Below are 21,552 nucleotides of genomic sequence, written 5' to 3' on the forward strand. Positions count from 1 at the left end.
TAAATTAAATTAAATTAATAATAATAATAATAATAATAATAATAATAATAATAATAATAATAATAAACCTGTGTATAGCAAAACATGTGTTCCTGCAATACTTTTCTATGAGAAATACTTGATTTTCTGGAAAAATTTCTAGGGTGCCAACAATTTCGGCCATGACTGTATAAAACATACCAAGTTTGAAACAGCCATATTTTGTGTGGAACTAGGAACAAGATATCCACTACTCTGGATACTTGTTTTAGGCTTATTTCATTCAATTCTTTCAAACTACCCCATATTCCTGCAAATGGCTTGTTTTAAAAAAAATCCAGATACAAAGAATTCAAGACTGCATTAGCCAATAAAACAGCACATGTTGGTTCAATCTCTGCTGATACTGGCTGGGGCTATCTGAGAACAGAAAGAGAATATAGCTGAGGGACAATCAAATACCTAGATATGCAAAAAAACTGCTGTGTGTCACATAATTACAGTGCATTCAGAAAGTATTCAGACCCTCTTTACTTTTTTCAATTTTGTTATGCTGCTACCTGATTCAACAGTTATTAAAATTCTTTTTTCCCCTCATTAATCGACACTCAGTAACCCATAATGACAAAGTGAAAACAAAATTTTAGAAATGTCTGTAAATTTATTAAAAAGACAAGATTGAAATATCACATTGACATTCAGACCCTTCACTTGGTACTTTGTTGAAGCACCTTTGGCAGCAATTTACAGCCTCAAGTCTTTTGGGGTATGACACAACAAGGTTTGCACATCTGGATTGGGAGATTTTCTGCCATTCTTCCTTGCAAATCCTCTCAACTCAGTCAGGTTGGATGGCCACCATCGGTGCACAGTCATTTTCAAGTCCGTCCAGAGATGCTCAATAGGGGTCAAGTCAGGGCTCTGGCTGGGCCACTGTAGGACATTCACAGAGTTGTCCCTGTGTTGTTTTGGCTGTGTGCTTAGGATATTGTCATGTTGGAAAGTGAACATTCAGCGCAGTCTGAAGCCCTGAGCACTGTGGAACATGTTTTCATTGAGATTATATCTCCAACTTTGTTCCATTCAGCTTTCCCTCAATCCTGACCAGTCTCCCAGTCCCTGCTGCTGAAAAACACCCCACCCTCCCTCCAGCATGATGCTGCCAACAGCATGCTTCACTGTTGGGATGATACTGTACAGGTGATCAGCATTGCCTGACATAATGTTTAGAATTGAGGCTAAACAGTTCAATCTTGGTTCCATCAGATCAGAGAATCTTGCTCCTCACCAGTCTGAGTGTCTTTCAGGTGCTTTTTTGCAAACTCCTAGTGGGCTTTCATGTGATTTGCACTGAGGAGAGACTTCTATATAACCACTCTGTCATAAAGCCCAGATTGGTGGAGGGCTGCAGTGATAGTTGCCCTTCTGGAACTCTGTCCCATTTCCACACAAGATCTCTGGAGCTCAATCAGAATGACCAATGGATTCTTAGTCACCTTTCTTACTAAGGCCCTTCTCCCTCGATTGCTCAGTTTGACTGGGCGACCAGCTCTTGAAAGAGTCCTAGTTAATTCTCCTGGTTGAAAATTATGGAGGCTACTGTGTTCATGGGAATCTTCAGTGCAGCAGAAATTTTATTGTAGCCTTCCCCAGATCTGCACCTTGCAATAATTCTGCCTGAGTTCTGCAGGCGGTTCCTTTGCCGTCATGGCCTTTGCTGTGCTACAGTATGCATTGTCAGCTCTGAGGCCTTCTATAGAGAGGTGTGTGTCTTTCCAAATCATGTCCAATTTAATTTACCATAGGTGGATTCCAATCAAGGTATAGAAACATGTCACCAATGATCAAGAGAACTGGGAGGCACCTGAGCTAAATTTCAAATGTTGGAAAAGGTCTGAATACTTATGCCAATGTGATATTTCAGTTTTTTCTTTTTAAAAATTTACAGACATTTCTAAAATTCTGTTTTCACTTTGTCATTATGGGTTACTGAGTGTAGATTAATGAGGGAAAAATGAATTTCAACAACTATAGAATGTGAGCATAACAAAACTGACAAACGTGAAGGGGGTCTGAATATTTTCTGAATGCACTGTAAGTATTTGACATACAGCAATTTTTTTACACACTTCCTTATATTTTATTATTTCATTTTCAGGTATTTCTCCAAGTATACTATGTATAGGTAGCAAATGCAAAAACTGTATGTGGCAATTGGCCACAAAAGAACTTGGGCAGTAGCGTGGCTGGTGTTGGGGGATGGGAGGCCTGGCTGCAGCGGTCCTAAGGTATGCAGGTGTAGGGGACGTGAGGCAGCTCCACTCCCCACCCCTGCCCTAGCTTGATTTTTAGGCATGTGCCTCACCCCAAAACCAGGGCTTATTTTGGGGGTAGGGCTTATATTAGGCCCACTCTCAAAAAAAATCAAGCTAGGTCTTATTTTCAGGGTAGGTCTTATTTTGGGGAAACACAGTAGCACTGATGATGTTACCTAGTTTGGGTAATGAAACTTATGCAAGAAAACAAGCAAGCTCAGAGAGCAACAACGACCCCTCATGTCAACCTGAGCTACAAATATTCTACTTTATTAGATTTTATTTATTTATTTATTTATTTATTTATTTATTTAATTAGATTTCTATACCGCCCTATTCCCGAAGTACTCAGGGCGGTTTACAGGGTAGCATAAAATACAATATAAAAGATAATATAAAATTAAAATAAATTAAATTAAGCCCAACAATTAAAACAATATTTAAAAAGCTAAAACCCCTTCAGTCCAGGCCTGATAAATCGAAAAGCCAGGTTTGCCAGATATATGAGTGTTCTTCACATAAGTATTGGGAACAAAGTACAGCTGAATAGCTGGAGAAGTGTATTTTTGGAACTGTTCTGTGGATGACTGTTCTTTCTTTGTTGGGAAATGTTGTTTGGCTGGGGCACTTGCCGCAGAAAGTATGCTTAACTGTTTTTTTCATTAGCTGAAATGATGCTTGTAAAAAATAAAAAAACCATTGTTTATTATATTTAAGATCAATGTAAAATTGTCTTTGTTTTGGATACCAAGTCGCATTCATCGTGAACTACCACACAATCTAATTTTGCAATTGTGGGATGAAAAAGTAAGAGAATAAGATTATTTATGAAGGAAAATTTAGAATGTTTCAAATTTTATTCTTTTGGAACAAACTTCATTCAGAACATACTATATTCCATGTTCTAAAAAGCCATTCTAAATATTTCATTTCAAACATTTTTCTGCTTCATGCATACTGTTAATGTCCATTTAGTTCTTATAATTTTTTTAAAATCAAAGATTTATCAGTTTTCTACAGATTATGGCCATCCCTAAGAAAATATGCCTTTTGCTTTTCCAAACTTTCTAAGAATAATTGTTTCACTAAAAATTCACATTAGCTGTATCATAATTGAAATGACCCTCCCCGATCTTGTCTGGGGTTTGGCAATCATATGACAAATCAACTTGACCCTTGACCCAGTGAAAAAGTTATATGAACATTGCCATTGCTTCTGCTTGAAAAAGAGAGGGAAACTAGCCGTTATCCATTTGAGATTGATGTAATTTTTTCCTTCTGAGGATGACCTGAAACCTGGAAAAAGGGCTAAAAATTTTCGGCAGAGCAATTATCCTACTAGCTAAATGGTTTGTCCCAGTACAGAAAGCAAACCATCCTAAACTTTCCAAAGGAAGATATAAGTTAAAAGTGTTGTTTGAATGTTTACAAGCATGTCTAAAACAACTGAGTTAAAATAAAATTTTGATTCCTGCACTGCAAACGGGAAAGAACCATTTTATTTGTAGAAGGTCCAGATTAATTCTGTGGAATCTTCAGTTACAGAAAGTTCAGTAGATATAAGAAAGATCTCAACCCAAGATCCTGCAGTTACTGCCAAACAGATTAAATCAAACTTACTGCTGAGAATTCTGGGAGTTGAAATCCACAAGATGCTTAGGTTGGGGAAAGCTGCATTATATATTGTACTGTAATACTAGAAATACAGTTTGGTGTAATGGTGAAGGAGCTGGCCTTGAAATCAGGAGATTGTGAGTTCTAAGCCTGCCTTAGGCATGAAAGCTGGCTGGGTGATTTTTGGGCCAGTCACAGGGTTTTATTGTGGTGAAATAGGAGGAGAGAGTATTAGGTATGTTTACTGTCTTGAGTTAACCAAAATATATTAAAAGGGGAGGGGTTATTATAATAACAATAGTCAGATAGACTATTGAATGATGTTACTTATGCATAAGCTTTCATGGTAAGAAGTGAAGCTGATGATTATACTCTATACTTTTTTAACTTTAAGGTTTTCTTTAAAATACAAACTTTAAATTCCTTACCTGAAAAAGTATGAAAATGAGGAAAAGTTCATAGACAACACTGACGCATAGCCAAAACCTCCAGTAAGCTAGCAGAATAAATTAACAAAAAAGAAAAACGTAGATATATTACAGTTGGGCATAAGGCTAAACTAGTACCTATAGAATCTAGGAATAATAAGAAACCTCATTTGTATGGAATTCTACATGCTTTGAAGGAAGTATAGAAAGCCTTGTTAAAAATAAAAATACAAAAGGCCCAAATGACTAGCTCGAAAAGGTTAGTGAAATCAATTACAGAGAAAATTCTTCCATATTTTGAGGATTTACAATCCACTCATTCCCAAAAAGAGATTTGGGGCAGCAAATTGTGGAGTACTTTGATCAATTCTTAAGAATTAAATTTTAGTGGGCTTCTTGCCTTAGATTTTTGTTCTACAACTGCAGTATTATTCCATATTTTTTAAATTATTAATAAGAATGAAACAAGGTTCAAAGTAGGGCAAAACACCCTTACAACTTGGCTAATATACACAGAATGCTGCATTCTTACATTACAAATTATAAAAAGCTGTGAATTGTAGTGAAAGTAAATCTGACTTCATCTATGTTGCAAATCTGACTTATTCAGTTTCATATCACATCATCATTTCAAAGTGGAAAGGTTTAAAGTCAAGGAAATTACAGATAAGGGTAATGTCACCAAATAAACATCCCAAGAACGAATAAAAGGGTATTCTGGAAATACCAGAAATTAAACAATCAATATCTTGTGCTGAACTTTCTTATTTTACTATTAAGAAAACACAACACCTTATTTAGACAGGTAAGATTGATTTGTTGGTCATACTGATCAAAATAAAGGGCTGAACCAAGCTAAAAGAATGTGGACCCACAATTACTTGGAATACCTTCTCAAAACTATTCACATTGGTAAATTAGAATTTGCAAGTACTTTAAGGAATAACAGTTTACAGATGTGAGTTTCAGAAGTTCCATTCAGAATAATACTACTTTAAATGGTGTATTTATTATTTTAATTATTACATATGTTATTTCATGAATAGGTTACTGGCACATATGACTGCAAAAGTAAAATGTACTTCATAGTATCTAAGCATTATAAAAAAAACTCTTCCAGTGTCATTAAAATTAATTTGAATTAGACATATTGCATTTTTTAAATTATTGTTCTGATTTTATACCTTCCATTATGAAGATGTTCTTAATGCTTTTTAGCTACAGAGAAATAAATATATGATAGTTTTTTTCGAAATATGAACACTTTGTTAGAATGGCTATGTATATTTTTAAAATGAACATGGCTTTGATTGTTTCACCAGGACACATGCTTACTGAAACATCCTTCCCTGACAAGAATAACAATATTTGTACTGAAGTGGGGAAAAAAACTTCTCCAAAATCTGGACTGCCCAGTGTCTCTTCAACATGGAAAAGCTGACAAATAATGAACTAGAACAGGGGTGTCAAACTGTCGGCCCGCGGGCCGGATGTGTCATGAGGAAACCGCGCCCATCCCATTGCCAGCAACGGGGAAAAAGTTCCGATACGTTGCACGACATCATTTGACATCACAAGTTTGACATGTCTGGACTACAGACTTCAAATCCCCAGAAGTACCGTACAAGTGTTCACATGAACCATTCATGAAATATACAATGTATCTTCTATTAGCAGTTTCATGACATGTTCACCAACTCATGTCACTTTTGCAACTTTCACAATGCTCAGCACTCATTTATTTGCAATAATCATTTTCTCATTTATCATGTTATTTTTATTAAGTACAGTAAGGAGAAGCTTTCATAAACATATGGGTAACGTATAATATTAGATACATATCTAAATTTTTTGATGATATGATTTTTAATTTAAACAATACTTATATATTCTTCTAAATATGTTATAAAATTAAACAAGAAATTGGGAAATTTACATCAATATACAGCCGTATGTTAAGCACACAGAATCTATTCCAATAAATACATGGTTAGTCTGGACAGGGATCAGATTAGGATTTTCAAAATGCTACGACAGATTTTGTTAAGGAAATTTTGATAGATAGTATTAAAAATGACAGTTTTCAAAGTTTACATAAGATTACTTTATCCATCTATTTTAATGCTATGGGCTACTTGGATTACCTGGATGGGGTCTTGAAAATGGACCATCTTTTGCTTGAGTGACTCCAAAACACAAAAAAACTAAAATGCTGGCTACAATACCTCTGTAAAACATTAAGAACAAAGCAGTCCTCAGTATATTGTAACAATACTTGCATTTATTAACATGTTGACTGTTCATGCAATATAAAATTAGGAGATACGATTATTACTTTTATCTTGGCTAGTGACTGAACTAAAATGGATGTTTTGCCTAGCAGGCTTGACTCCTTAAATGAACCTTGATTAAGATCGGTTGGACTAGCCTCACTGGACTAATTACTATCACATAGGTATTTCTGGTGTCAATGAATTATAAATGATCTATAGATATTCTTAAACAATGAGTTATGGACATAGATTATAAAACCATCTAAACCTCTTTTCCAGTGACATTAAGTCTCAGAAATAGATATCTTGCTATCTTGGAATTACCCTAGATACTGCAGAGGCCTCTCCTGGTTTCCCTTTAATATATGGTATTACCATCTGCCTTGGTAGATGTCGATGACTAGTTTATTAAGATTTCCTAGGAGGAAGTAGCATACATGTGAGTCAATTGCAAACAAAACAGCTAGCTACATCTTATTTATTAAGAATATTACAAAAACATGCAGAGTAAGTCAGTTCAATTTTTTTAAACTAAATATTTCAGGTTGTCCAGACAATTATTGTGTCATCTTACTATAAATAGGCATCATACTTTACACATAACGCAGTCAAATTCTGTACAGCAGCATTTAAAGCCTGACATGAAAGCCAGCTGGGTGAGTTTGGGCCAGTCACTCTCTCTCAGTCCAACCCATCTGCCAGGGTTGTTGTTGTGGGGAAAACAAGAGAAGAAGTTGAGTTGGATATGTTCACTGCCTTGAGTTATTTGTAAAAATAGTAAAGGCTGATGCAAATAAATGAATGAATGAATGATCAGTGGGCTCTTTCCAATTTCTATAGAATTAGTGAATTTGGTTACATGCAATCTTGATATAGTCAATATGTCAGTATTATTTTTTGTTTTCTGTTTGCCTTAGATTTTACATTGTGGATATTTTTGAACCATGATAATATTTATTACTGAATGAATGAAACCTTTAAGGCAGTCCAGTCTTGATGAAGTATCATGAACTTTAGTTACGACAGTGACAAACCTTAGTTTGCAATGTTTTGTATCTAGCAGGGACTGGGTTTGATAGCTACATAACTATTTTTCTATAATTCGATTTTTACAGAACTGACCAACTAGAACCAAATATTAAATGGTGGCAACATAGGAATTATTTTCAGCCTCAAAAATGAGTTTATAGACCTGGCCAAACAACCAAACTTTCATCTTAACAACCCAGTTTAGACAAGGGAGAAAAATCTTTCCATTAGTGCTATTATAGTTTGGAAATCCTTGACAAACTAATGCAGATGACCAAAAAATCTACCAATAGACTCTGATCTATCTAGCTTCTAGCCATCATAATCTGACAAACTGCCAATTTAAAATATCTTTTAGAATGAAATCTTGAAGCCTGGAAATAACCAATAAATCTAACCAATAAATTGTTCAATTTAACCAAATTAAAATATAGCTCTTATTCTGTTAATTCCAATCTAATCCTGTTATACAAAGTAGACATATCTTTTTAAAAAGGGGAGAAAGAGGGCCAACCTTATACATTCAGCTTAAGAGGGGATACTTTAAGTCAGGGGTCTTCAAACTTGGCCCTTTTATGACTTGTGGACTTCAACTCCCAGAATTCCTCAGCCAGACACACTGGCTGAGGAATTCTGGGAGTTGAAGTCCACAAGTCATAAAAGGGCCAAGTTTGAAGACCCCTGCTTTAAGTAATTATTCTGATGTTTTTTTTATTTCTAGGCTAGCCATATCAGTAAGAAGGAAATTTTCTTAAGAGATATTTGCAGAAATTCAGGAGTCTGATAACATCTTTTCCAACTAACACATTTTATCAAAAGGCATTAGCCTGCACAATCTGCACTCACTTCTGAAATACCTGGAGTGGCAATGCTGTCTATCTTGCTTCCTGTGACTGATTTACTGATTAATTATATGCCATCGAGTTGTTTTCAATTCTTACCAACCACAAAAATATTCTCCATGACTTCTTTCCCTTACTCCAATTTAAATCTTGCACCTGTCTCAGCCTTTAGGAATGGACAGCATACAAATAAATAACCTAGCATGATATATGAATCCATCATTATAACAGCTTATCAGTAAGTTATATGATGAGTGTATGTGAGAATTACTTTAATACTATATCAAAGAAATTCTGCTAACTTGAATTAGCTCTTGTGCAGATTATTATACGGAAACAGGGATCTAAAGACAGAGAAAGTTTATTAGGATTTTATTTAAGAAGTTTACTTGTGTCCCTCAAACATTATTCTCCAAAGAAGGTAGTCTAGATATGGGTGGGGAGGAGATAACCATTGAATTAAATCTACCAGACAGAACTCCAAAATACAAGTTTAGTTACTGAGCAGGAAAATGGGCTAATTTCAATCAAGGCAAATTAAATCACCAAGAACGGATATAAGTCACCTTTCCTGTTTTAAAATTACAGTTTCCTGAAAAAAAACATGTAAGCTGACTAGTTACAACAGAAACATTATTCAACCCCTAGATTAAGCAATCTAGAAGCTGGGGGGCAATGCTATTAGTACTGACCTATTTTTTTTTAAGGATAGGAGGAAAACACACTAACATCTTTCTACAGTTGGGCAGCCTTAACAAATCTAACAAGCAAACAAAAAACATGGTGGTGGGGAAGAGCCCTTTATCTTAGAAAAAGGAATTTTGCCCTACCTAGATTCAAGAAGATTTGTAATAAGATACTGCCAAATAGCAATAGTCCATACTTCTCTTTGAAGCTGATGTCTCCCACATTAGGCTCAGGGATTAAGGAAGTAAAAAAGTAAATAAAGTCATTCTGACTGAAAGGCCACCAGCTGGATGACTTCAGTTTAATAACAGAGAGAATGCAAAGGCCTAAGGGTAGAAACCTGGAATCCAAGCAATCTGCTTCTCTACATGTATTTTCCTTATCCAAAATTCAGCTGCAAAAATATGCAGAGGATCTGCTTCCTAATGCATCTCGTCTGCTAAGGCTAGAATGGGAACAAGAAAGGGGAGGAGGAGGAGGAGGAGGAGGAGGAGGAGGAGGAGGAGGAGGAGAAGAAGAAGAAAGAAAGAAAGAAAGAAAGAAAGAAAGAAAGAAAGAAAGAAAGAAAGAAAGAAAGAAAGAAAGAAAGAAAGAAAGAAAGAAAGAAAGAAAGTTGTTGTTGTTGGAAGGAACCTTGGAGGTCTTCTAGTCCAACCCCCTGCTCAGGCAGGAAACCTTATACCATTTCAAACAAATGGCTGTCCAATCTCTTCTTAAAAACTTCCACTATTGGAGCATTCACAACTTCTGGAGGCAGGTTGTTCTATTGATTATTTCTTCTAACTGTCAGGAAGTTTCTCTTTAGTTCTAGGTTGCTTCTCTCCTGGATTAGTTTCCATCCATTGCTTCTTGTCCTGCCTTCAGGTGCTTTGGAGAATAGCTTGACTCCCTCTTCTTTGTGGCAGCCCCTGAGATATTGGAACGCTGCTATCATGTCACTCCTAGTTCTCCGTATTGAGACTTTCCTCCCACTGCCAACCTGAACTAGAAAGCTCTGCTCCTAGCATAGCCATGTCTCCTTTTCTATAGACTGAAAAGCAAGTGGCAGTTTTTTCATTTCAACCCATGGAAATATTAGCATTTTGATTTCCAAGAGATCAATATTGCAATCACAAGTGCTGTATGAATGGGAACTGCCTCATACGACCTGCATGACCCTTTTAAGGGCAAATGCTTTTTAAGGTTTATTTTTGTTTAGACGTAAGAATATCAACCTCCTGGAAGATCTGCATTCAGTTTTCTATAAAATCAATATTCTATATCCAAGTTCCCCTCCCAAGGCATAGACCTGGAATACTGCAATCAGTTTTGGTCACCGTACTACAAAAAAGATGTTGAGACCTTGGAAAAAGTTCAGAGAAGAGCAACTAAGATGATCAAAGGCCTGGAGACTAAAACATAGGAAGAATGGCTGCAGGATTTGGGTTTGGCTAGTCTAAAGAAAAGGAGAAATGGGGGTGACACGATAGCAGTATTCCAGTATATGAGGGGCTGCCACAAAGAAGAGGGGATCAAATTATTCTCCAAAGCACCAGAGGGCAGGACAAGAAACAATGGTTGGAAACTGATCAAAGAGAGAAGTAACCTGGAGTTAAGGAGAAACTGCCCAACAGTGAGGACAACGTGGAACAGCTTGCCTTCAGACATCGTGGATGTTCCATCACTGGAGATTTTTAAGAAGAGACTTGACAGTTACTTGGCTGAGATGGTATAGGTTTTCCTGCTTGAGTGGGGGGCTGGACTAGAAGCCCTCCAAGGTTAGATTCCATTCCATTCCATTCTACTTTATACCTCTTAACTCAGTGGGGTTTATATTTATTTATTGAATTTATTTATTTATTGAATTTATATACCGCCCTTTCCCGAAGGACTCAGGGCGGTTCCAAAGAAGTGGAGCAACTATACAAAAGGCCTGATCCTAATTTACCCTGAGATAAGACCAAAGCAACTATGGTGAAACTTCTCAGATTATCTCAATGAGCAGGTAAGATCATATAGAAAAAGGCATTCTCTCAAGTAGTCAAAAAATACAAGAGTTTGAAGATAATATTTTGTATTAATCTAAGAACATGGTGGTCAGAAAATGACTTAATGTCAGTGTTACATAGTGTCTTTAACTTCTTCCAAAGAACAATCTAATATCTAGGTTCTATACCAATGGAATGTCCTATACCACAAATATAGATATACCTACATAGACCATGTTGTAATACTGAGAACTGGAGGTTACTGTTACATGCACAATAATTTAAATAGTGTAATAGTTTCTTCCAGGAAGGGATGCAATTGACACATGATGAAAGGTGGTCTTGGCTATTACCTCAAACTGGATATCAGAGATTCCAATTCAGATGTGGCCCCAGATCATAAACCTAATCAATTCAAGGAAAGTGTGACCCACATCCAAAAACAGATTAGGTGGATTCAGTACAACTGATAAAATCCAGCTCTAATTTCCTGATGCTTTCTTCTATCATGCAGATACTGAAAAGCACTGGAGGCGAAACAGAGCCCTGGGGGACAATATAGTAACAGCTCTCATTTCAAGAAGCAACTATATCCAAGTGACACCATTTGAAATTACCTAAGACACAGAACTGATAAAGTGTGCCTCCTATTCCCAAAACATTCAGATAATCTAGAAAGATACCATGGCCACTGAGCTGCTGAGAAATACCCAAAGAGTCTCATTCCCCATGCCAATTCCCAAATATACACAAACCAACTAAGCCGTCACAACCCCATGGTGTGTTCTGAAGCCAGTTTGAAATGGATCAAGCTAATGTCTCATCTAAGCAATAGCTAAAACTATTTTTCTCATATCCATTTAAAGGTTCACCGAGTAAGGAGAAGCTTCTCAAAAAACAAAACAAAAAAAAACCCGTCTCATGAGCTCACAATTTAGTTCAGCCCTTTAAGAAAAGTTGAAATAAAGACCTATAGACACCAGTACTATGGTAAGTTAGACTGCTTAAGACAAGGGTGTCAAACTCAATTTCATTGAGGGCCGCATCAGCATTGCGGTTGCCGTCAGGGGGCCGGGTGGGTATGGCCAGGGTGGGCGTGGCCTACTGGGTGGGCGTGGCCAGCTCTACATCGTTCGCATCAAGGGTGCTTATGGGGGCCTGGGCAGGAGTGTGACAGATCTGAGGGTCTCTAGCAGAAGGAGGGTCTTTGGACCATGGCCAAGGCAGTGGGGGCCATTCCCTCACTGTTTCCAGGATGGCTTCGCGGGCCACATGAAACCACTTCGCAGGCCGGATCCGGCCCCCTGGGCCTTGTGTTTGACATGTCTGGCTTAAGATAATAACTCTTGAAGCATTCAAAACAATTGGTTTCTCTTTCTAAAAAACAATAAAACTGTTCACATATTTCAATTTTTGCTTTATTGGATCAATAAAAATGTACTTTTTCTACATTCAAGCATGATATATAAAGCTGTCCCTTGATATCCTGACAGTGGATTACTGAATTTTTACTGAGTTTAGATGCTGTCAGCAAAAAATAATATTTAACATTTTCTGCCTTTCCAAATTTGAGAAAAGGGCAAATTCTCATCCCCAATCTCACAGAGAGCTTTAAGTACTTCTGAAGCACAACACAGAGAAAGAAATGATCTCAGTCCTCCGCCCCTTCCACCTTTTGGGAGATGGGACACTCAACAATTTTATTTGTAGCAGAATTAATTTATCAGAAGGCAAAAAGTGGCATGTTACTAGGTGTGCAGTCACCCTGTTTAATATCTGTTTGATATAATATTATTGAGAATGATCTATAGCTCATGTAACTTGCCATAAATCCTGACTTATCTTTAGCTTTCCAATGGACAATTTGCTTGCCTTTTGATTAATTTGTGAATTTGTTTTGTGCACACTGATCAAAATCAAAGTTTATGTTTTAGAAAGCCGCATAGACACAAAGCAGTGTGTTTGTGCTGACTGCAATAATGAGGATAAAAATCCATCAGCCATTAAAAAACATATAAACAATACTTGCCTGATTCAGATCTTATATTTTGCCATTATTATTTTCATAAATAATTCAGAATGGTGAACATGCCTATTATTCCTTCCTTCTCCTATTTTCTCCACAACAATCCGATGAAGTGAGTTGGATTGAGAGAGAGTGACTATCCCAAAGTCACCCAGATGGCTTTCATGCTAAAGCAGGATTAGAATTGACCATCTCCTGGTTTCTAACCTGGTGCCTTAATCACTACACCAAACTGGCTCTTATTATTTATTCTTTCCCATAAACAGCACTGATTTTTAAAGATATCAAACTATTAAGAGAAATGTATTATTATTATTTTTTAAAAAAGAGTAACAAATGAATTGAAAGACCAAAAAATTATAACTATATATCCTTAAGTTAATTAGTAGGTAGATATATTTGGTTACATTCCAAACTTTAGCATTAGGAATTAATTTCATCCAATCATTAGTTCTCAGACATATGTAAAACTTTTCCCACCCTATGATTCCTCAGCAAAACAATGCATATTTCAGGAGCCAAATGATTACTTGATAAACTATTATTATTTACTGCATTCATATCCTGCCTTTTTTCAAGGAACTCAAAGCTACATACATGGCATTGTATCCTTTAAATTTACCTCCTTAAATAACAACCCTGAGATAAATTAGGCTAAGAAAATGATTAATCCAACATCGCTCACTGAGTATAATATTCTATCTTATTGCAAAACTAGTGACTGTTTTACAGATAATTCATGTCACAGTAGGACAAGCACAATAGGGCAAAAGTCATGTTCAGGTACATTAAACTCAGATAAGGTAATTCAAACTAAGTTATGAAGTCTAATTGTTCTAAGTGCTAATGTGTCAGCCAGATATAAGATACCTATAAATATTTTAGTACAATTTTGCCTCCAGAATTACACTAATCAAAATTTAGCAATAATTCAGCTGGCAGGCTATTCCAATGAATTGCCACATAAATTAGCAGATGAAAGTTCACTCTCAAAGTGTATGTCTGCTTTATATAACTAATTTATTACCTACTTAATATATATGCATTACCTTTCAACAATGAGTTCACAAAATACCCTTCCACCTTTTCACAAATAATTATGGCCTTAATAGTTTAGTTCTATTCTAAGAATCACTGGGAGAAAAGAGCAGAGAAATGATTATACTAGACTGGTGTTCAACTGATGAAATAATTAATCTTTGTTTACATTCCATTTCAACTCTGCAATACCCTACTACTCACACTATCAGATTCACAAGAAGCAGGATTTTTTCCAGTATGTTATACTCTAGCATTCAGTAGTTTTGAGCTTACAGAAAGCAGCCAGCCGTAGTCCAATATTTTATTTCACTGAAAGCAGTATACAGGTAGTCCTCAACGTATGACCTCATTTGAGCCCAGAATTTTGGTTGTAAGGCATTGTGATCATAAGATAAGATAGAAGATAACCTTGTCATTTTTTTGTACTGTGGATACAATGGCACATATCAAAAATGAAATTTAGTTGCCCTCTCTCAACGTGAAACACATACGTGACACACACCTATATGTGACCAGACTTGATTTTACAACCATTTTTATGATAGCTGTTAAGCAAGTCACCATAGTCATTCAGCAAATCATGTGGTTGTTAAGCTAATTACGTGGCTGCAAGTACAAATCTGGTAAATGCATATCTAGTTGCCAAGCATCTGAAATGTGATCATATGACTGCGGGGTGATGTAATTTTGAGGACAGTCCGTAAGTAACTTTTTTCAATTCTACTGCAACTTTGAATAGTTGTTAAGCAACTGCTCATAAGTTTAAGACTACATGTAGAATGAATCCTGATTTTGTATGAATACATTAATTTTCAAATCTAATCTTTGTAAGTTCAATGAAACTTTATCAGATAGAGAAATATTAAGAAAACATATTCAACTTGGAAGGATTTTTTAGAGTTATCAAATTATCTTGTGATTTAATAAACAGAAACCTCTTTAAAAAGCAGGATTAATCAATATGCAACATTTAATATATATTTTTATCATGTACTATACATTAGTTTTCAAACAAGACTAGGAAACAATTACTTAATGGGCAACAGATCCAAATGCAGGTAGTCCTCAACTTATAACCACAACTGGGGTCAGAATTTCCATTAGTAAGCAAGGCAGCGCACCTAATTTTACACCTTTTTGCCATGGTTGTTCAGTGAATCATTGCATTTGTTAACTAAATCACAAGGCTGTTAAGCGAACCTGGCTTCTCCCATTCTTTTTATTTGTTGGAAGCAAGCTGGGATGGTCGCAAATTGTGATCACACAACCCTGGGACATTGCCACCATCATAAATAGATGCTGCTTGGCCAGAGCCCAATTTCTGATCATGTGACCGTGGAGATGCTGTGATGATCATAATTGTCAGACTTGATGCTTTTTTCAGTGCCACCATAACTCTGAATAATCGTTAACTGAATGGTTGTAAGTTGAAGACTTTCTCAATCAAAGAACCGCAATTGAAAAAAGTGGTATCCCAATGAACTACAACAGTTAATAAGTGGGCAACACTGCATTGTTATTTACCTTTTTGTGTTATAGGTTGTGTCCTGTGGTGTTTCTTCAAGCAAGGTCACATAGCCCAGGGTGCAGGTAAGGATAAACAGGACTGTTAAAGTGTGAGCTTGCCTGTTGACAAGGGGGGAAAAATCATTTTTTTTTTCTGACACACTGTTTATACTTGTCTTATATTTTCACTAGCAGAAATTAAAGTTTTAAGTATGTATATGTGTTTGTATATGCATATACACACAGTCCTAATATAAAATATACCAATACAGCACTTAAAAGACAAAGTACATGCACACCTGTAATGTAAAATATATTAACATAGCATTTAAAAGGCAAAGTAACACAAATTCACTGCTTACATATGCAGGTTCAGAGGAGTCACCCATCAGTGTCTACAAAAAGGGATTTTTTGCACCTGTTTTGAAAGATCCTGAAGAAAATGGTAGTTTCCATGGGGAGAACTGTCCAGAGCTTGCAAGTACTGAAAAGGTTGTTATAACAGTTAGCATTGTTGGCTATTTAAACTCACTTAATGAAACTAATCAAGCCTGCACAACAGCTGTAGTAGGAAACCCGATGATATGATAATCTCAAGCAAGGAAAAGAATAACATCACCTTAAATTAGGCTCACATGAGAAATACCAGCAAATGCCTCAAAAATATATTTTTTCGCTCACTATGTGCATTTGGAGTTGCACATTTTATATAAGCTGAAATTTAAAGAGGTCTTCAAAAGCGGTCAATAAAATAGCAGCTGATCATTGAGGTAAAAACTGGAAAAAAAACCTATAGTGAAATCCTTCTGAACCAAAACATATTTGGAATCTGACAAGCTGGTAAAAAAGATAGGGACAATCATTAACTGTTTTCTAGGAATCAAGCAGAACCAGGATGTTCTCAAAGCCTTCAGAGGTGCAATTTTCCCCCAAGAATAGGACTTTGACATTTTTAGTTTTCACTTTATCTTTGTATTGCTTTTTTTAAAGAAAACATCTAACCAAACATGGTGAAATCATCTACATTCAGAGATGACTTATCTAACTTAAGAGGAATTACAAAAGATTCTGTCTTCTCTCTTCATTAATTAGTATTCAGCAATTTGGACAACTTTCCACCTAGTAAAACACTCAGTTTTACTATCAATACTCAGTGCTTATAAATAACACTTTAAAACTGAGCCCATATTATTTTTAAAAAGCCCCTGGAAGCTGTAACATCCAATCTAATTTTTGAATTTGCTTGCTTTTTGTACATCCCCTGCCTTTTACAATGAAGAGTTTTAGAAAACATAAATGCTTACACCTTGCTTTTTTCATTTTAGCTGATCCCAATACATTCACTGTCCAACCACGAATGTTAAATTTCATAATGATAACTGAGAAAATGTTATCTGACAATCTCGGCTGATGGGAAATGGTTATTCATTCATTCCCTAAAAGCCAAACTTGAAAGAATAACAGAAGACCCATGCGACAGCCAAGAGCCTCTCATGAAGCCTTAGAACAGGGGTGTCAAACTCAATTTCATTGAGGGCCGCATCAGCATTGCGGTTGACCTCAGGGGGCCAGGTGGGTGTTGCCTGGGTGGGCGTGGCCTACTGGGTGGGCGTGGCTAGAGTGGGTATGGCCTACTGGGTGGGCATGGCCAGCTCTACATCGTTCGCATCAAGGGTGCCTATGGGGGCCTGGGCAGGAGTGGGACAGATCTGAGGGTCTCTGGCAGGAGGAGGGTCTCTGGGCCAGGGCCAAGGCAGTGGGGGCCGTTCCCTCACTGTTTCCAGGATGGCTTCGTGGGCCGCATGAAACCACTTCGCGGGCCGGATCCGGCCCCCGGGCCTTGTGTTTGACATGTCTGCCTTAGAAATAAGGTGACAGCTTTAATGCACAATCTGTACTGGAGGATTATATGAATGGGCTATATGTATCAATATTTACCATATTAAAAACGGAAATTTATGCATTTGTAGAATACTTATTTAAAAGATTTATATTACACTGGTGCAATTTGGGCAAATGTGTTACATTCATAACTGCACTCCCCCTCATATTCTCCCCACCTCTACCCATCCCTAAGCTAAAGTTGCCTACTCTACTCAGCAACAAATAACTTGAGATGAACTAGACCAGACATGTCAAACACAAGGCCCGGGGGCCGGATCCAGCCCACGAAGTGGTTTCATGTGGCCTGCGAAGCCATCCTGGAAACAGTGAGGGAACGGCCCCCACTGCCTTGGCCCTGGCCCAGAGACCCTTCTTCTGCCAGAGACCCTCAGATCTGTCCCACTCCTGCCCAGGCCCCCATAGGCACCCTTGATGCCAATGATGTAGAGCTGGCCACACCCACCCAGTAGGCCATACGCACTCTAGCCACGCCCACCCAGTAGGCCACGCCCACCCAGGCCATACCCACCCGGCCCCTTGAGGGCAACCGCAATGCTGATGCCGCCCTCAGTGAAATTGAGTTTGACACCCCTGAACTAGACTCCACTCAGACTACCAGTGCTTCTGAAACCATTGTGTAGCCTGAGCACTGCCTCCCACTCCTCACTCACACCATCATATCTACTCAATGCTCCCACTAGCCACCCCATTCTTACCTGGTCTCTACACAACTTCACATCCAATAGGCCTGATAAGCCAGGGCTCATTCCTGCCACTGCCTCTCAACCATGGGGTAGAAGGCATGACCAGCTCCCTCCAACAAAACGGTCCAAAACCCTCAATATCTTTGCTAGTCTAACTCATCCCTTCAAGCCATCAGCCACCATGATCAAATCAAAATAGTACATTCAACTCCTGTATCCTACGCGGAGGGAAGAAACTGCCAAGATTGTTGCAGACCATGTCCCTGGCCAGTTGGCAGTTACAGGAGACATTGGTTCTTCCTCAGGACAATTGCAGACTCTGGCTCCTATTGCCATCATCAACTGGGCATCCAAGTCCTGCAATCAGCCAGGATTCTTACTCCCAAGGCCATAGCCACAGCCATTTCAATGCAGACCACACTTTAAGAAACACTGTCCTAGAACAAACATTGATGGCTTGTGAGTTGCAATTCCTCGACAAAAATGTTAAAGACTCTGATATGAAATTGTTGACTAATCAATAATTTTATGTATTTAATGTTCAAATAAAATCATGTTTTCTTCTTCTACTGGAGGCATTACTTTACCTCTGGAAAATTGTATTTCTACTGTTCACTACGACTGCGAACAGTTATTGAGTTTAACTTTGTATTTATTTGAATATTATAGATGAAAAGTCTTAATGTACATATTCTACGAGTGATGATGGAAAATAGATTATGGGACCTGCATTAATATTATTGCCTATATCTACAATAAGCAAAAAAGGAAAAATGCTATGCATTCAAGTGAAAGCACAGACCAGGGCTTTTCAACCTTTTCACCCATTGTACCACTTTTAGGATATGGCAACATCTGAGTGCCACCAGTCGCCTAGTAAGGTGTCAAAAACTTGACTAAAAAAAAAGAAAAGAAAAAAGTGATGAAGTACAGGTAGTCCTCAACTTACAACAGTTTGTTTAGTGACTGTTCAAAGTTACAATGGCACTGAAAAAAGTGCCCCCAAGCAGCTTTTTGGATTAAAATTTGGTGGGACATGCAAAAGATATTCAAGAAAAGGATAAAGTTTTGTCCGCAACTGTTTTTACTGGGCATTATTACTGATACTACTGCTGTGGACATTAAGCTGATGTTGAACTTAATTACGGCAGCGAGACTTTTAGTAGCGCAATATTGGAAGAAGGAAGAACTGCCGACTATAGAAGAATGGACTTTAAATGTCTCCAATCTGGCGGAAATGGCAAAGATTTCAGCGTACTTGAAAGATCAATTGCAACTGAGATATATTGTGGAGTGGAGAACATGGATTGATTATATCCAGAATAAATATGGGACTAAAAAGTTTCATCTAGCATTTGAATAAGTACTGATGTGATATTTATATTGCTTGTAGTTATTTTATAAGAGTTAAAGTGCGATAGATTTAATATTTTATTGTTGTTTGCATATGGTAGACTATGATTGCTTGTATTTTTATACCCTGTATTGAGCTCTGGGAAGTCGGGGAGGGGGGAGGGGGAAGGGAGGGAGGTGTTGGGGAGGGTTGGGGAGAGGGGAGAGGGTTGGGAGGGGTTTTGTCTTTTTTAAAAAATGTATTGTAAAACCTTTCAATAAAAAAAAGTGCCCCCAAGCCACAGCCAAGCAAGACACCTGCCTGCCCGCCTGATGGCACTCTTCCTCCTGTCTGAGGTTTTCATCGTTGTGAGCATTTCTGTTGAGGATTGGCAGTGGGGGTTGGGTGGGGTGGGGGGTGTTTGGTTTTTATTCCCCCCATCTGCTGGGTGGTTGCAGCAGGTTTTGGTCACTTCACATGACCCTGGGACACTGTGATTGTCATAAATATGAATCAGTTGCCAAGCATCTGAATGTAAATCACAAGATCCTGGGGATGCTGCAACATTCCACCTGATTGGCACTTCTATGCTCAGCAGGCGTGTTGGGATCAGCACCGAGTTCCAGTTGGAGCCTGGCGCTGATCCTGGTGCTTCCACTGAGCCCTGACAGCCCTGCAGCTCCAGCCATCTCTCGCTCAGGCTTGTGCGGTGCTGCCACCAGTTCAGCTCATTCCCCTCCCCCGCTACCACTTTTCTAGGATGGTCGCATACCACCTGCCAGGTGCCAATGTACCACAGGTGGTACCCGTACCACTGGTTGAAAAGCCCTGGCATAGACTTTCATTCCTGATATTTCATGTCCCCCTTCAGAGAGGGGACAAGAGGAACAGTTCTGCTCCTTCTTCCTATATAAATACAATATGAACAAATCATTAGTTAGAAGACAGACCTTCTATTCCATTTTTAAGGACATTAAGATAAAACATTTACTTTCTTTTCTTGAAATGGAAGATAACATAATATTTATTAGATTGTATTTCATGGACCGGAGTTTATTTCAAATGCGCCTATTCTTAGCCTTTAAAGAATTTCTCCTTTTTATTTCAAAAAACATTAATACCTACATATTTTCTGAAATTTACATGTGTAAATTATATTATCAGTATATTTATTTATTTATTTATTTATTTATTTATTTATTTATTTATTTATTTATTTAATTAAATTTTTATACCGCCCTATTCCCGAAGGACTCATGGCGGTTTACAGGGCAACATAAAATATGATATAAAATAGTATAAATTAAAATACATTAAATTACATAAGCCCAACAATTAAAACAATATTAAAAGCTAAAACCCCTTCAGTCCAGGCCTGATAGATCAAAAAACCAAGTTTTCAGATCCCGGTGAAATGTACGCAGATGGGGGGCGGTCCGAAGCTCCACCGGTAAATCATTCCACAGGGCAGGCGCGCCCACAGAGAATGCCCTCCCCCTGGGGATCACCTGCCGGCACTCCTTAACTGTGGGCACCCTGAGAAGGCCCTCCCTGTGGGAGCGCACAGGACGATGGGAAGTTGATGCCGGCAGCAGGTGTTCCCTTAGATAATCCGGACCCAAGCCATTCAGAGCTTTATAGGTCATTACCAGCATTACCATTACTAGGCTTGGTGCCTGTTTCTTACAGGACTGCTTTCTTCAACCTAAATAAGCCCATCTATTATGTTCTTCCTAGGAAAAGCTTTCGGTCAAACATCACTTTTGTGAAGTACTGTAAGGCAGCAACCACAACCCTTTTGGCACCAGGGATCGGTTTTTCCACAGACTGGAGGGGAGGACAGTTTTGGTTTCACTCGCCCACCACTCACCTCCAGGTGTGTGGCCCGGTTCCTAACAGGACACAGAACGGTACCAATCTGTGG

The 21,552-nt window shown here is 37.9% G+C and overlaps 1 protein-coding gene across 1 annotated transcript in view; it reads right to left on the reverse strand.

Annotated features, from left to right (window-relative positions):
* PTDSS2 (phosphatidylserine synthase 2) overlaps nt 1–21,552 on the reverse strand; it is a 51,280-nt gene that overhangs the window by 22,606 nt on the left and 7,122 nt on the right. The window contains exons 2-4 of the mRNA XM_083348981.1: nt 15,726–15,827; nt 6,481–6,563; nt 4,337–4,404 (exon numbers count right to left, since the gene is read on the reverse strand). Coding sequence (XP_083205107.1) covers nt 4,337–4,404; nt 6,481–6,563; nt 15,726–15,827 — 253 coding nt within the window. The remainder of the gene's footprint in view (nt 1–4,336; nt 4,405–6,480; nt 6,564–15,725; nt 15,828–21,552) is intronic.

The sequence above is a fragment of the Vipera ursinii genome, assembly GCF_947247035.1.
Source record: "Vipera ursinii genome assembly, chromosome: 1".
NCBI classification, from domain to species: Eukaryota; Metazoa; Chordata; class Lepidosauria; order Squamata; family Viperidae; genus Vipera; species Vipera ursinii.